This window comes from Sitophilus oryzae, unplaced genomic scaffold (assembly GCF_002938485.1).
Source record: "Sitophilus oryzae breed Bouriz unplaced genomic scaffold, Soryzae_2.0 scaffold_1297_pilon_pilon, whole genome shotgun sequence".
Lineage (NCBI taxonomy): Eukaryota > Metazoa > Arthropoda > Insecta > Coleoptera > Curculionidae > Sitophilus > Sitophilus oryzae.
Genome location: NW_022145945.1, coordinates 12178696 through 12197098, shown reverse-complemented (window position 1 = coordinate 12197098; position 18403 = coordinate 12178696). Strand labels below are relative to the sequence as shown.

Below are 18403 nucleotides of genomic sequence, written 5' to 3'. Positions count from 1 at the left end.
CATTTAACTTCAATACTCCGTGTCGTATGTGGTGAACAACCCTATATACGTACCGTTATGTTTTTACAGGCATTTGCATTTTTAAATAAAAATGTAAGTTTTTTTTATATTTAGTTAAGTTCGTTTATGTTGTTTCATGCGAATTTTCTCGTGACTGAATTTTTTTGAAAATTTGATGGTATTTTCATTAAAAACTCATTTTTTTATCGATTTTACTTTTGAAACCCATGTTTGCTGGTTGTACCGAAAGTACCGAGAAAAGGCGAAAAACAGTTCCGGTTTCGAAAACCTTAATCTGGTCCCTACCAAAAAGTATAAACTCTGCAGGGCAATAAGCTATTAAAACCCATGATGATATTATGTCTAGTAAAAGTATACATAATACAAGAAAAAAGCCTGATATAGTCTAACATCTAGCAACGTTTTCGAGAGAGAATTTTAAGAAAGCTGGTTCTTTAATATATCTTTTTCTATATTCTCCTAAACAGAGTTCGGACTGTCTGGCTGCCGTTTACTACTGCGCATCATAACTGTATTCAACAGTTCACTAATGCGCATCACAAATTCGACCTGTATTTCTAAGGAGGCTAGGACAAACCTATGTGTAGCATATTTAGTTTCATAAAAATGTAGCAAAGTAATGTGAAAATCGCATCATTATCGTATCTCTACTCATAAACGAGAAATCCCATAAAACACACGAAATATCGGATATCTACCATACGGATAACTTGTACAGATTTGATGCCATAGTAGTGAACCGCAGTAGTCTACCGGCAGCCAGACAGCCCACATTTTGGTCAGGAGAGCATAGCAAAAGATATACAGGGTTTCTCACCGTAGCCGTTCGTTAGAAGCTTTTGAGGTTAGGAAAAACTAAGAAGTTTGAAATTTTGAGACTTAGAGTTGTTTAAAATTTCCTTTCATTTAAAAATATTTTCAAGGTCACACCACTTCCGGTTACACCGGAAGTCGCCATTAACTTCCTTTTTTTTTAAATGGAACACCCTGTATATTAGTTTATTTTTGGATTTCTAAGAAAATTTTATGATGAGTTTCATTAGGTTTCCCTATACCTATTTTCAACTGTTTCTCAGATATCTTGGTTTATTTGAAAATTATTACAGATTTACCCCTATTTTTAACAGTGGGTCTTTTACTTATTTTGAATTGGTGATAAATGCTTCTGCGGTAAACTGGAGCAGAGGACTAATACTTTCGAAGTCCATATTGACAACTAATTTATTGCATACAGGGTGTCCAAAATTTGATAACTGATTAGATTATTTTCAAACTCAAAAAAGTTAATTTTTTCCAATGAAACACCCTGTATATTTTTCGACAGTTGGATGCAGAATTCAATTCTGCATCGATTTGCTATAACTTACCCTATACCCATTTTCAGCGGTTTTCTTGTTAATCCCTATTTTTTACTTCAATTCAATTTTTGGCAGAATCGACAATATGCACCAGCAGTTGGCATTAATGTTTGAAGATCGCTGGATTGGTCCACAAGGACCCTGGAACTGGCCGCCACAGTCACCCGATTTAACACCCCTCGATTTTTACCTGTGGGGGCGTATAAAAGAGCTGGTGCACTCTACGCCTGTACGTACTAGGGACTTACTAGGGAGTTATTAAACCGTGTTAACCATGCGTTTACTTAATCTATGCCCAGATAAAATCCGGAGGTCTGTTTCGCAAGGAGTGCATCGCAGAGCTTTCAAAGTTTCAACCCAAATAGCGGTCACTTCGAACAATAATTTTTGTAATTATTGTGTTTACTTTTTTTATTATGGTTTGGGGGATACACTAACGTCTAGTGTTAATAATTAATGCCTCACCGTTACTGTTATACGTTTGTTTTGTTATGTTATGTTATATTTTATATGATTTCACTTTTGTTTTGTTTCTGATTTGTTAGTATGTTCTAATTACATTCAATTTCATTACTTTAACATAATTATTTTATTTATAACAACACAAACGATATTGTCGATTCTTAATATAATAATAATATTAAATAATTAATTAATAATAATATTCCTTAATATTCCAATAATTGAATTAAAATAAGAAATAAGGATTAACAAGAAAACCGTTGAAAATGGGTATAGGGTAAGTTATAGCAAATCGATGCAGAATTGAATTCTGCATCCAACTGTCGAAAAATATACAGGGTGTCTCATTTGAAAAAATTAACTTTTTTAAGTTTGAAAATAATCTAAGCAGTTATCAAATTTTGGACACCCTGTATGCAATAAATTAGTTGTCAATATGGACTTCGAAAGTATTAGTCCTCTGCTCCAGTTTACCGCAGAAGCATTTATCACCAATTCAAAATAAGTAAAAGACCCACTGTTAAAAATAGGGGTAAATCTGTAAAAATTTTCAAATAAATCATGACATCTGAGAAACAGTTGAAAATAGGTATAGGGAAATCTAATGAAACTAATCATAAAATTTCCTTAGAAATCCAAAAATAAAATAATATACAGGGTGTTCCATTTAAAATAAAGAAGTTAATGGCGACTTCCGGTGTAACCGGAAGTGGTATGGCCTTAAAAATATTTTTAAATGAAAGGAAATTTTAAATAACCCAAAGTCTCAAAATTTCAAACTTCTAAGTTTTTCCTAACCTCAAAAACTTCTAACGAACGACTACGGTGAGAAACCCTGTATATTAAAGAAGCCGCTTTCTTAAAATTCTCGTTTTCTCGAGGGTACTAGCTCTTGTACTATTTGTTTTTATTAAGGTTAGATTAAATTCAGTGGCGTAACTACCGATGTGCCGTGTGTGCGAAGCACATGGGCCCGGGCCCTCGGGGGACCCGGGCCGCATTTCCATATCTATCGCGAATCAAGCAGAATCGGGCGATCCCGAACTAAGTTCTTATCTATCTTTTGAACTCACTGAATTTATTTTAATTAAAAACCTTTCATCGTCTTCTAGTTTCAGCGAGATTTTAACAGCGTGTCATATTTTTCTCACCATACCTGTTTCTGTGGCCTCGGCTGAAAGATCTTTTTCCAAATTAAAGCTTGTCAAAAATTATTTAAGGAATACTATGGGCGAAAAACGGTTATCAGCTTTGGCAATTATTTCAATAGAAAATAAAGTTGCTCGTACAATAGATATTGGTATTATTGTGTCAACTTTCGCCCTAGCAAATAAAAAAGAATTTTAACATGTTCATGTTCATGTTCCTATATTTACATTGTTTATTTTAATTTAGTCAGTTTTGTTGTTGTTTTTTGTTTTGTTTTTATTTTTTTTTTATTTATTTGATATTTTATATGTTTTGGGTTACATATTCTGTGTTGCAGTAATAAATAATACTATATAAAAGTTAATTTGATAATGTTATTCCTAACCTAAAATATGAGTGCATATTATTCAGATTAGTATACAGGGTATCCCAGGCTGAGCGTGCATTAGAAGTTTCGAGAGAACTACAACATCTAGCTCTGATATTTTTTGCACATTATAGTTTCACAACGAGATCTATCGATTAAAAATATTTTCAATATGGCGGCACTTCCGGAAATACAAGAAATTGACAGCAACTTTCTTATTTTAAATGGGTGCCCCCATTTTTTATTAGATATTTAAATTCTCTGTAAAATTTTATGAATTTTGATATTAAACACTCTATACCTAACATTAACCATTTTTGAGAAAAAAAAAATTTAACATTTTTGAACGAAAAAAACTGCCTGTCAAAAATATGTGTATAGCCTAAACATCAAATTCAGTGATTGCCACAGCCACTGTGCCGTAAAGAGAAAACATGTGGCTATCTATTTCAAAAATTAAATTGTTCGAAAGTCATATAATAATGGCCCCAGCTGTCATAGAATTGAGCGATGAAAAAATTATCATAAATCATTTTTTTCAAATGGAGACCCACTTTTTTATTTGACTTGTAAAAAGCGTTTTCAATTCGTTAGTTTCTGACTATACATGTTCCTATACCTAAAATAAATCGTTTTTAAGTTATTTAAGATTTAGTTTTAAAGCGCATAGTTTTCATCTTTTTAGCCGGTAGCCTGTGACTTTAAACGTCAAGTGATGTAAATCAATAGAGCTGGCCATGTCATATTGTGACGCTTTGTTCAAAAAGCAGCATCATTTCCGAGCCAACTTTGCGCTGTTTTTTTTTCGATCATACGGAATATTATTAATATCAACTATTAGATAGCAATAAAGAGCGAAAATACGAGATAGATTTTTATAAATACACTTTTTAAACTCTTAAGCAGGCAGTATATGTATATAATATAGGAAATTCAAATAATTCGTTTTCTGACAGATGGAAATAAATTGTCTGACTGTTTGACACTTAAATGTCAAAGGAAGCTAGATAAAATCAAGAAAATACGTTTTCAAATTAAATCTTAAATAACTTAAAAACGATTTATTTTAAGTATAGGAACATGTATAGTTAAAAAGTAACGAACTGAAAAACATTTTCATTAGTGAAATAAAAAAAGTGGGTTTCCATTTGAAAAAAATATATATGATAATTTTTTAATTGCTCAATTCCATGACAGCTACCGCCATTTTTATATGACATTTGAACAATTTAGTTTTTGAAATAGATAACCACATGTTTTTTATTTATGTCACAGTGGTTGTGGTAATCACTAAATTTGACTTTTAGGCTATACAAATTTTTTTGACAGGTAGTTTTTTTCGTCCAAAAATTTTAAATATTTTTTTTCTCAAGAACGGTTAATGTTAGATATAGAGTGTTTAACATAAATATTCATAGAATTTTACAGAGAATTTAAGTATGTAATAAAAAATGGGGGCACCCATTTAAAATAAGAATGCCGCTGTCAACTTCCGGTATTTCCGGAAGTGCCGCCATATTGAAAATATTTTTAATCGATAGATCTCCTTGTAAAACAATGATGTGCAAAAAATCTCCGATCTAGATGTTGTGGTTCTCTAGAAACTTCTAATGCACCTTCAGCCTGGGACACCCTGTATAAGTACTGAAATATATGTAGGTGTAATAGGGGGCCCGGTAAAATTTTTGCACACGGGCCCGTGAGTCTGTTGTTACGCCACTGATTAAATTTATCAAAAAAGCGTCAGAACGTCCGTTATCGTACTCCTCTATGATCGAAAAAAAACGGCGTCAGCGATGGATATGAAATGAAAATCGCTGTCATTTTATATGTAAATTTATATGGGAAATGTCATCGATAGTCATTTCCCAGCCAACTGGACGCCGTTTATTTTCGATCATACGGTATCTTTCTCCGTTGACGGGCTGGGGTAATAAATTTACTGATGAAAAGTGGCACGAAAACGTTATCACCACACTCACCACAGAGAGCACCGCGCCGCGCCGTCGGACCATCATATCAACGGATAACGAACGCATGAAAATCAAGCTCTATCCTACCGATTAGATCTTTGCCCGATTAAATATTCTCATTTAATTCGACAAAATTCGACGTTTTATAACATTTTTTATATAGATAAATATGTTTATCACAATAAAAACTTCCGTATTTTGGCTTAAAGAGAAAATGTTACAAGTCCGCGGACTTTATCCTTCGATCGTTTTTTAGACCAATTTTAATATAACAGACAGCCTGCGGATTTGGCAGACCATATCCGCAGACTTGGTCCGCCATACAAATACAAAGTTTTTATCCGCAGACCAAGTCCGCAGGCCAAATCCCCTGGCCAAATCTTCTGGTGTATTGAGGGCTATTGAGTAAAAGAAATTGTACAAATAAAGGAGTCAAATATTTTTTAAGTAGTTTTAATTAACGCTAACAATAGAGGAGAAATAGAGCATTCTATTATAAACGCTTTGTTCTAAAGAAAATGAGGAATAGATGAAAAAACTCTAATATAAGGCTATGCGCTGACAGAGAATTTTTAGTCGGCCGACTATTTTTGCAAGTTTGTAACCAATGTATTCTTATGGAGCCGCGTTCATCGACTATTTAAACCTGCAACTAGCCAGCCGATTAAAAATTGCCTGTCAGCGCGTAGACTTAGCCAATACGCTGACAGGCACTTTCCAGTCGGCCGACTATTGCTGGTTTGTAATCTATGTATTCCTATGAAGCCGCGCTCACATGCAGTCAATAGTCTTCCGGCTGCAAACTGCCCGTCAGCGCATATATAATTTGTGGCATATATGTATGCTACGAGTATTTTCGATTTCTTAAAAGATCATTTATTATGCCTATGCTTAATAAAATAGGCGTCATTATTTAATTAACTAAATTTTGAACACTACATATGAACACTACTGGGATTATTAATAATAAGGTTAGTTTATTTTTCTAGTTTATGATACTAGATATTGGTTACTGGCAAGGAATATAATTATATAAATTTTGTGATTGTTAAACAAAGGTTAAACACGTAAAGATTAAATCCTTTTATTAAATTTTAAAAATATGACTATAGAGACGCTTGACAATAATTTGAATGCCATCTTTTTATAGTTTATTATATTAGCAAATTCTATCAAATAAAACATAAAAATATCTGAAATTTGTAGTTTTATTTAACGCTTTCTCCAAATTTAGAATTATATAACACCAGGCTGTTCTTCAATAAACAGGATATTACATTAGCCGTGTTTTACTTTGTTTTGTATTAGTAGTAAATTAATATAATATTTCTCTTTCACTTTACGCTTTACTCTTTGCTCTTCAACTCTCTTTGCAGTCTTTACGTGGTCTTTACCATGTCTTTACTCTCTTTACCTTTTAATCTCTTCGACACATCTAATCACACATCTAATTTTCCAGTTTCCCTCGTGGGTCCCTATTGTAATTATTGCATCATAATTAAAGTTAAGTTATATTAAAAACAACAGTGTATATATTAATTCCACACCCGAAAAGACCCTCAACATGTTGGCCCGACAGAACAGGACCTCAACATTGTATTATTAATAATTATTATTATTAGTATTACCAGTATTACCCTGGTATTCATTTTTATTTGAAAATTATTAATTTGACGTATATTTAGTTGCCTAACATATTTAAATTTTACATTATTTAGAATTTGAATTTTAGAATAAACAAAATATTATACGTCAACAAGCAAGATATACACACATAATACACACCTATTTTTGGTTATTTTAGTTCAATGTAAATAATAATACAAGTGATACATGGGTGATACCACAGGTGATACGTCTTAAAAAATTATCAATTTGTAAGGTGATGCATGACGCGGTCCAATCGGATTGCGCCAAATACAATGTTGGTAAATGACGTTTAATATGTGTCAAAAATGTCAGAATTGTCAGGTCAGTTAGATATATCCATGATATATCAATATATTTAGTTGTAGAAGGCAAATAACAATCCAACAAAACGGCGCAAAATTCTCAATAATAATAGATTAATTTGTGTATGCTTATCTCACCATTTAAAAAACTAGAAGAAACTATGGAATCATTACCGGTCACTTTAATAGTGAAGGCCCCAAACCAACAAATCGAAGACCAAAAAATTACTTGTGAAACGTCATGGACTATTAATAAATTGAAACAACATTTATCGGAAGTTTACCCAAGTAAACCTGTAAGTATGTTCTGTTAAATATCGGCTTATTACCTACAAATGTAATAAAGCAAACCAGGAAAGAACAGAGAGATTTTATTATTACATAAACTTGCCAAGCCCATCAATTACAAAAGAAATTATTAAATTATACTAATTACTCTGGGGCTAGGGTCAGAGATTAAGAATTGACATTTTAAATAATTTGACGTTTTTTTGTTCCTCTATTCCAAACAAACAATTGTCAGACATACTTATTTGAGATAAGGGAATAATCTAATCTTTAATTTGTTCCATTTCAGCCACACCATGAACAAAAACTTATCTATTCCGGACAGTTACTCAATGATTCTTTAGTACTAAAAGACATTCTTAGGCAGTACGAAGGTCAAGACACCCATACAGTTCATTTAGTCTGTACCCCAAAACACATCAAAATGAATACCAAACCTAAACCTTCTACTCCGGTGGCAGAAACTAATAGTGGAGGTAGCAGACAGGCAAATTCTAATACTAGTTCGACAGGCTCTGGTAATGTTTCAGCTGAAACTAGTACACAGACATCTCAAAGATCACAGAGTACAAATGCTAGTGAGAGCAGAGTTCCTCCAACGTTTCCAAATAGTGGGTTTCAGTGGACAATGCCTAATGGTCAGTTTCAGCCTGCTGATTATAGTAATTTGAACCAGTATCAGATGCAAATGGCCTGGATGCAGCAAGCATATATGCAGTATATGTCACAGTACATGCAACTGTAAGTAATATTTTGGTGTAATTATGAATATCAAGTTAAACTTAATAAATTATTTTAAAAAAATCATTATTATTATATTACATCTTTTTGATAGATGTAGGTATTTAGATATAGTTTCTAGGCTTTTATTTGTTAAATTTTGAATTAAAAATATTTTTTGTTTGTCTCTTTTTTATAATTTAATTTTTAAAAAATATTACAGCACTAAACAAAATTAAATGTATTTTTATCAGCACAAAATACTTTATTTTAGTGGGGAAGGAAATTAAAATTCAAGGTCATTAAAACACTTTTTAATTAACTGAATATGGTAATTGCTAGTCTGGGAAAGTATATTGGGTATTTTTTAATTTCAATGTGTAGAACTAGCAATTATTTTTCAAATTTATTCTTATAGAATTTGCAAATAGGACATACGTGTCTTTTATTTTATCTTATGTAATATTAATTTTTGTTTGAAGTAGTACTTGAATGATAAATTTATTATAGTACCATTAAAACCACTTCAACATTGTGTTTTCTAATGTAGATTTGTTGATAATATAATAATATAATTAAAGAGCAATAAGTATGTATAACAAATATTTTTTTTATAATATGTATATCAAAATCAGTTATTGCCTTTTTGTTAATAATAAATCATAACTCTGTGCATGTGAGTTTACTAAATTAAGCATGTGACAGATTCATAAATGATTTATTGTAATATTGCATCTAATTATGTGAACAGAAAATTACACAATAAATATTAATATTGAATCATAGAGAAATATAAAATAAAAGAGTTGTCATTTCCATAGTCAAGAGTAGGCAACATAAACATATAACGAGGATCGATTGTAGCGCACCCTTGAGCCCTAACTGAACTAATGGAAATATGACAGACATAATCGGTAAAATAGGTATCTGCATTACCTACCACAATAAAAGGCGGGCAGTTTAAATGTGAATATAAAATTTTTATGTATTTTTAATAATATTACGAAAATCAAACCTGCAAAAAATATAATGAAAATTTATTTTTAAAAACGGAATATTTGAAAAGTATAAACTATTGTACACTTTTGAAATGCTTACAGTTAAATGCTAAATTAAATTTAATAATATAAAACATATATGCTGAATTAACCTCAAGAGGTAAACCGCTGACGAATTTCTGTACACTAATGCCAAAGTAATGCCAAATAATTTAGTACTAATACCAATAATGCCACGAAAATGCCAAAAATGCCAACATCTTGTACACCAAAATACACCAGCGGTTTACCCCTTGATTAACCTATAATGCCTATAGTATTATAAAACGTATTTAACAACGCCACTAACAAAGCATATAAGATCGCAGGGTTTGCAATCTATGCTATTATAACAGATTAAGATTTAAATAAGACGTCATCAAAAATGAATTCACCTTTAAGTGGGATTTATAAACTTAGCAGTTGAAGTTCAGTTGAGGTAGCAAGTGTTCAACACTGTGAAATTAAGGCGCGAATTTATAGTCAGTTCTTTTTACGTTCACGGAGTTCAGAGATGGGCAATGTCTTTACATATCCAACTTGCTTTGCATGATACCATTTCCTGGATCATGTTCAAATCACATCATCGGCTGTACAAAATATTACTTGATGACGGCAAAACTCATAGCACAAAACATAAAGCACAGATAACATAATCTTATCTTGTTATCTGTGCATAAAGTTAAAATCATAGAGAAATATAAGGTCTCTGGTTCCTCGGGAAATAAAACTTCCTCCATAATTTCTGTACGCACAAACACAAAACAAACAAACAAACAAAGTATATGCTACACAAAATAGTAACAAAATTCCAAAATTCAAAACAAAATAGTAAACAATTGCAAAATACAAATAATTTGCTGTGATGTCACTTATCAATCTTGTCATAACACATGACAGGTAGCAGGTGGCGACGCTTTGGAGCCCTCAATGACTAAAAAATTGAAGGACAAATAACACCCGAGAGCAAATCGTCCCATTGCTGCCAAAAGTCACTAACTTACTTTTTATTACTTCCGAGAAAAACGCGTCTAAGGATGAACTGCATTGCATAAAAATATTATAGTTAGTAACTATTCGGTATTAAAATAAAATATAAATAGCCAGAAATCGTAGTTAATTACTTTTTCAGTCGATTCTCCGCTTCAAAATACAGTTAGTGATTGAATTTTCAGGTTCGGAAAAATGTTAGTGACTTTTGGCAGCAATAGGACGAAATTGTAACCATGGCACCAAATAGTGCAGTGGCCATATTTTTTTCTTAACTTAGCTAGTTGAAGGGATATCTATATTTTTGATAAATGTTTTGACTACGCCTATGATGTAGGCGGTGGGATCACACTAATTAATTACGAAAAAAACGTATTAAAATGTTAACAAATGGTACAAAACTAGTATCGACGTATAGCACACATCAAGTACATATAATATCAGAAAAATAATTATCGAATTCAATAACAGAACTTAAGAAAACGCTAAAAAGGTGGAGCGGACTGTTTATTTACATATGAAACGTAACTCCTGGCTCTTTCTTGTCGCTGCTGCTTTTACATTTGAAAGCTCAATAACTAATCAGCATTGTAATAAAGTTTATACAAAGTTCACTACACACAAACTATTAAAAATTGCTAAAATTGTCGCTGTGCTGTGACGAGCTGATGACTCATTGTTTTCCACCAAAAGAAAAGGCGTCTAAGGTCACAAATTCTGCTGCAGCCCGTATATGGGCGTTACATATCCTTATATTCTTTAGTCATTGGAAGCCCTAACTGAACTATGCAACATTATGGCCAAGTTAGACAACCTTTCAAACACTCTTTTATTTTAGTTACTTTATGAATTGAATATTATACAGGTTATTAACTCGACAGTTACTTATAGGGGAACAGAATGGCAACACTGCCTATTGAGAACGCATGCATTATTGATTTTTTTGCCGACTCGTCCCGTCGCGTCGTCTATCGACGAGCGAGTCGAGGTTGCCATATTTCAACCATAAAGCTCTTGCCGTGAGTAATGAACAAATTAACAACCTGTATAGGTTGTTAATTTGTTCATTATACCAAACCAAAACAAAGTTATTGAGTATAGCAAAATTATTATAATTTTTGTTTTATTTCAGAGCGGCTGGCCAAACACCAATAACAACTCAACCAACAATACCCACACCCAGCAACACACCCCCTACAACAACAGCGCCTCAAAACAACAACCAGCCTCAAGATGCTGGGGCTAGAGGGGCCGCCCAAGGTGCCCCACCAAACCCGATACCCGCGGCCAACCCCAATCCAGTCGAAAACAACGAAGAACGCGATTGGCTGGACATTTTCTACACGCTCAGCAGAGCCCTGGTGCTCTTCAGTGTGGTATACTTCTATTCCAGCCCTGTTAGGTTTGTCTTCGTGCTATTCCTTGTCATAGCACTGTATTTGTATCAGACTGGTTTCTTCCGTAATATACACCTAAATAATAACAATATAAATGTTACGCCAGATGGCGTGGGAGTCGAGGAGGAACAGGCCCCAACTAGGCTTACGGTCGCTTGGACCTTTATTACTACATTTTTTGCAAGTCTGATACCCGAGGTTCCTAATATTAATGCGTGAGAACAGCTGGAGGTGTAAAGGTTACTAAATTTTGGAGGTGTATTTTGATATGGTGTTAATCTGTTCATTATTATAAGATTCAAATTGCTTTTTTAATTGAATAACGTGAAAACTTTTAACATTTAAAGCTTATGTTAAGTTATAAATTGTATCAACATAGATTTGATTTGTTTTTAAAAAATACCAGATATTAAATTTTAAAATAAATGGATATGTTTAAACTAATTTTGTAAAAATCTGTACTCAACGAGTCGGGAAAGATTTCAACAGACAACATACAAAAAATAATTTACCTGCCAAGTTAAAATGATATTGAATGTCTCTCTTGAGTATCTTGAAGTTAGAGAGACATATAGGTTGTATTTCGTTTCTATTCTTGGTTATGGGTTTCTGTTCAGAATCTATGAATAGTCTGAAATTTTTATTATTACATATTATATATTCTACTGCAACAGATAAAAGTGATACATGTAATAATAGCTATATGCGAGGAGACCATTCCGAACGTATTCTGAAGGCAGAATTTGCATTATAGGGGGAATAGGGTTTGTGAATATAATAGGTATTGTTTCCCTGTGTATTAGAAAATTAAAAAAATTTTAATTCCATACAAATTTAAGAATCTTAAGATAATGGACAGATTAACACTTTTGAAAACTAATAATATTCAATTTTGAATCTAAAAAATATTAAATAATGCTCACTTTTTGAATGAGTATCAATAAACAGAAGAATTTTATATTAAATGATTAATAAAGTGGTGTTTTTTCGTACCTTGTATTAAATACTTTTTATAAGATTTGTCATCAATTTTCCAATAATTATTGTACCTACTCAAAAATTCCTTTTAGGGGAAAATTTTTAGGTAGTTCTTATTTCTTCTATGTATTATGTTTTATGGGGTGCTGAATTCGAATCTGAGGTTTGCCAAAAAAATTTCGTGACGTAACATGGAAAAATTGCTAAAAAGTAGAAAAAATTCTTTTTTGCTATTTTTTGTTTATAACTCTAAACTACCAGCTTTTCGTAATTAATATTTCTCTTCAAAATTAAAGAACATACATATATAATTTGCTATCATTTTCATTGTTTAATTTTTTTTCTCTGAAGAACTGTTCGAGCACTACAAACAGCCAGTGGAAAATTAGCGTTTTTTTATTGTCTCCGCAAATACCTACTTTTTCTACTCCAAAACATACTTAAATTATGCGTAAATATAAGTAGGTAGAGTTGCAGATAAAAGCATCCAGTGTCACTTGTTAGAAGAGATATTCTAAGGAAGAGATATGTATCGTATGATATCAAAAAAAAATACGGCGTGCAGTTGGCTTGGAAATGACGATCGATGACATTTTCCATATCGTCCCATTGCTGCCAAAAGTCACTAACTTACTTTTTATTACTTCCGAGAAAAATGCGTCTAAAGATGAATTGCATTGCATAAAGATGTTATAGTTAGTAACTATTCGGTATTAAAATAAAACATAAATAGCCAGAAATCGTAGTTAATGACTTTTGCAATCGATTCTCCGATTCAAAACATAGTTAGTGATTGAATTTGGTTGTTCGGAGAAATGTTAGTTAGTGACTTTTGGCAGCAATAGGACGATATAATCACTGACGCCGTTTTTTATCGATCATGTATGAAAAGTATAGAGCACATAATGATAATTCATAAACTATTGCAATAATGAACAACTCTGTTCAGATAGAATTATAATTACAATACAACCTCACTTTTGCAACGAATTGCTATCGTAAAATAGACAGATAATGTATTTTTTGGACTTAAGATGACATCATTGTGTGAGGAAAAAAACATCAAGAACTGAATTTGTACGAGGTTTTGTGTACTTTTAATTTGTATATACAAGTATTATTTTTGAAAAAAATGCATTTACTCAAAAAAACGCAAAAATTACAATATTTTTACGTCTTTTTGAATTTTCTTTCGCTAGCAAACTTCATATTCGGATTCAGCGCCCCAAAAAAAACACAAAGAACGAAATAAGTCAAAACTAGAGTAGGCACGTTTTACGAAGGAACCATCAATATTTTACCGGTGAACGCCTCCTTGTAGTTAGACAATGCCGCGCGAAATAATTCGAAATATTATTTAACCGCTTTAAAATAAAAAATAAAAATATCTAAGCTCACGGTCATTGATCATCGAACCGTCACATCGCAAGCAAGAGGTGGTCGTTATGCAGTCACTTTACTGATGACGCTCCTGGATCCTTCTTAATGCGCCCACTCTACCTCAAAGCTTTCCCACCAAAAATACAATTTGATTTCACTAAACCATAGTAATAAAATTAGTTTTGCAACGTACTATTTAATAATATTGTACCTGATGTACAAAAAAAGATTAAATCGAAACATTTTTCCTTTCATATATTTTTATTAAAGGAAATACACATTTTAAATACCTTTGTTCTTGCTTCTTTTGCATATTAAATAGAGATAAAAATAATAAATTGTACTTTATACATACATATTATATGCATTTGTTAATATTTTAGTTTCTTATAAGTAGATCTGTATTCTGTATGTAGTAAAGAGAAATATATGTATACCTACATAAATATTATGGCTTCATAATAATAATCTGTATAAATATTCTTATATACTAGGTGTAAATATATTAATTTGTCTAGCTTTAAAAAAGAATGTGATTTAGTTGTATAAAAAAATAAAGAAATCTTTATAACAGTTTATTTATTATTTTTATTAAGCCCCATTGAAGTTATATCTTCCTTTCTCTGTGATATTCTTCACGGAATCAGTAATTAATGGTAATATTTGGGCAATGTTTGCAATATTATTGAAGAACCATTTCGGCCAGTTTTTGAACCGAATGCGGCTAGCGCATAGTGAGTATATAGCTTAATACATACCTTTCTTAATGAACAAGGTAATACCAGATAACTTGTCTCTGGTAATAACGTATGATCAAAAAAAACCGCATCCAATTGGCATAATTGGGATATCGTCGATCGTCATTTCTAATTTAAAGGTGAATTCTCACGACTCTTGTACAAGTACTTGACAAACATTTGTAATTGGTATACAGAGTATAGACAGTACGTCGGACATCTATACAGAAGTTCTAAGTTATTTATTATAGGAGCTACGCCGCACTCCCACCGGACCCTGTATGTCACAGAGTACAGGGTGTCCCATTTTGGTTGAAATCATACGGTATCTCCGTTATTCGTGCAGATAGAAGGGTGCGGCTGTTATTCTACGAAAATAATATTTTTAAACATATGAACTGAAGTTATGTTTTCTTAAATGGAACACCCTGTGTATTTATAAAGTATGTGATCTAACACTCTATATTAATTTTCACTATTTAACGTAGTATAAAACAGACTATGCCACTGTATTCTACGTAAAAAGTTCTACAAGAATCAGTTTTCATCCCTAGTAACGGCGATACAGGGGCTGTCCCAAATTGCAAAATTTTCGAAAAGACGCTGTAGCTCAGAAACGAAGAGGGCTATGAAAATTTTGTTGACAGCATCTTCCGTTTGACCAAAAAGTGCCACAGGTTTGTGCAAACCGCACCCTTCTATCTTCACGAATAATGGAGATACCTTAAGGTGCGTATTCATTATCCGCACGAACGAACGAACGAATGTACGCTAGTGGTATGGACGGGGACCGCACCATAGGACCGCACGAGAAGACCGGAGGCATTTGTTGGCGAACGCCTTTGATGTACCGACTCGAAACGGATGGTCGAGCGAACGAACGAACGAACGGCCGCATGCGTTCGGTCCCCGTCTAAATATACCGCACTTTCATTCGTTCGTTCGTTCGTTCGTGCGGATAATGAATACGCACCTTTATGATTTCAACTAAAATGGGACCCCCTGTGCACAAGTCGTTGGAAAAGCGACCGGGAAACCTAACCGCAAAAACAATTTAAGTAGGTAACTTAGTAAAATATTTTAAAGTTACAGTTGAATTAATTTTTCAGTTATATACTTTGTTGAATATTTCAGTGTCTACGATGCTACAGCTCTACTTGACCGACGCATGTTCGAAAGTAGCCCAGATAGCACAAAAGGAACATTTACATTCTAAGAATATTCCTCCTAAGTTCTTATAAGTATATTCTTTTTTTAATAAGTATGGCATATGAATAGTACATTCTACTATGAATGTGATTTAAAGGTATATTACCTTAGAATATCTTCTTAAATTATGGTTTACAATAAATTTTAAGTATCTGCTATTCACGTTCTAAACATATCAATATCTGAATAAAAATAAAGGAGAATAAAAATGATTTCGAAATGAAAAAATGAATACAATACATTATATTTGTATATTTTCGTACTATTAAATTTTTGTGTATTAAATAATTAGGGATTTTATATATTAGTGTATATAGATGCACTGTAAACAAATATTCAAGCAAAAATACAGTGTTTCTTATTCTAACAAATAAATAAACCTGTAAAACTTTATAAATAAAAACGATCTTCCAATATGAAATAAAAAGATCGATTATACCAATAGATAGTTTGATAAAACTCGATAGATTTTAATCGATTTTTTGGATAAAAAGATCGATCTTCGATTGAAATCGATTCGAATCCTACATCCATAACATAACCTAAAGCGTCGATTACACGGAGCGAGTTTACACGCCGCTAGTGCGCTTGTATGCTATCTCGCTAGTCCGAACACGGCGTGTAAAAAAGCTACCATGATTGCACGTGGCTAGTAACAAGCCGTCCCAAGCTTGCGAACCTGTTGTGTTGTTGTGTTTATCGAGATGAAGTGGAACGCAAATAATATTACAAAGTTTTTGGAAATATATTTTAATTTCTTATCCATTTCTTTTTTCTTTTTTGGAAAGTTTTTTAATTCTTCCTGAAATATAGCCCCAAGAACCGAAGCACATCCACGAAGTATTTCTTTAGACATTTTAGGCATTTTCGAAATGAAAATAAATACGCTTCATCACAAATTTAATACTGGTCACCAACTTTCTGATTTTTTTATGGATAGTTTACTATCTGATATAATTACACGCTACTTTTTTACTATCCGGATAGTAAATAAGCCAGCCAGTAGCTAGTAAAGTTGACCGGTCTTCAACTTTACTAGCCCGCATTTTAGCGAGTAAACTATCCGGCTAGTTTACACGCTGCCTCGATTACACAGAGCTAGTTTACTAGCGGATAGTAAAATAGCGCACTAGCGGCGTGTAAACTCGCTCCGTGTAATCGACGCGTAACAAACAACAGCAAATGAAAAGTGAACTATGAACGTAAACGTATGCGTAAACGTGCTTCATCCAAACTATTTTAATAATTAAAACACTGAGATAACTGGAGATAACGTAAAGGTAAGTGATGCAAATAATTATTTTAAGGATAGAATCGGTAAAATAGTTCTTGTTATGTTTGTGTTTTCAGTATCTATTTTAAGGGGAGTTAATTTAATGTTCTAAAACCATGAGACCTCGAAAAAAAATAGGTTATACTAAAAAATATTTTAAAATTCAACCAAAAAAAAGGAGCCAAGATATTATTAAGTCAATGTTACGCAAATATGACTTCAATATTGTACATTAAACTGGATTCAGACCAAAGTGATTCTTTATTATCCTCTGTACATCATCAAAGTAGTAGTATCTCTGGTAGTATCATTGAAGATTTCTGTTCTAATAAGTGTAGTTCCAGTGCTGAAATTTCCTACAATATAGTATTTATGTAGGCTCTTCTATAATCATTTATTGTGTAATTTTTTATTTTTTAAGAGAAAGTTATTTTTTAGAATTATTAGGTTCGAGAATTATCTAGACTTGGTGGTTCAGGAGTAGCACAAAGTACAAGGAAAGTGCTGTATAAGGTTCTTGGCAATGAAATTGCACAAAAATATTCTTGGGATGGGGCCAAACAGAAGAGAAGTTTGAAATCATTGTTAGTGGCCAAAAGCAATTTTAGGTATCTGAACTTAAAGATATTTGGTGTTGCAAAGACTGTAATAACATCTATTTTAGACTCCATGAAAGGTCAATTTCAAGAGTCAAAAGAAACCGAAATTATCAATACAATTAAAATATGGCTTGTAAAAACAAAAGAAAGATTAAAAAATACAAAGGTAAGTTGTGCAAATTTATTTGAACAGTATAATTCTGCTGATATTATTTCAGAAGGGTAACAAGAGAATATAGAAACATAGACATAGAAGATAATATCGATGTATATCGTTATATTAAAATATTTTTAATTAATAAACATATATTACTCAAGTTCGTCTTTATTCTTACCTATTATTTTTAACCGTTCTATTTATTAGTTAATTTTTGATTATTACACACCAAATTATTTAATTTCAGCAAATTGTTTGTAGTGTGTTCCAGATATGAATGTACTGTATAGGTATCCTATAGATTTTAAGAGATATAAAAATTGCTAAATATGAAAAAAATTGTATCTATATCTATA

The 18403-nt window shown here is 32.2% G+C and overlaps 1 protein-coding gene and 1 long non-coding RNA gene across 2 annotated transcripts; both read left to right on the top strand.

Moving 5' to 3' along the window:
- Positions 1-7279: 7279 nt before the first annotated feature.
- Positions 7280-13234, top strand: LOC115874804 (homocysteine-responsive endoplasmic reticulum-resident ubiquitin-like domain member 2 protein). The gene is made up of 3 exons (XM_030890090.1): positions 7280-7578; positions 7860-8311; positions 11450-13234. The coding sequence occupies exons 1-3, from the start codon at positions 7408-7410 to the stop codon at positions 11931-11933; spliced, it is 1107 nt and encodes a 368-aa protein (XP_030745950.1). The 5' UTR covers positions 7280-7407; the 3' UTR covers positions 11934-13234.
- A 4005-nt stretch (positions 13235-17239) lies between these two features.
- Positions 17240-18107, top strand: LOC115874451. Its single transcript, XR_004048849.1, has 3 exons — positions 17240-17298; positions 17730-17899; positions 17956-18107. It is a non-coding gene; the product is annotated as an uncharacterized LOC115874451 (long non-coding RNA).
- The last annotated feature ends 296 nt before the right edge of the window (positions 18108-18403 follow it).

Excerpts from the sequence above, each read along its gene's own strand:
- LOC115874804 (XM_030890090.1), top strand. The coding sequence starts at position 7,408 with ATGCTTATCTCACCATTTAAAAAACTAGAAGAAACTATGGAATCATTA. Across the intron at positions 7,579-7,859 it reads AAGTTTACCCAAGTAAACCT|CCACACCATGAACAAAAACT; the intron begins GTAAGTATGTTC and ends GTTCCATTTCAG. Across the intron at positions 8,312-11,449 it reads ATGTCACAGTACATGCAACT|AGCGGCTGGCCAAACACCAA; the intron begins GTAAGTAATATT and ends GTTTTATTTCAG.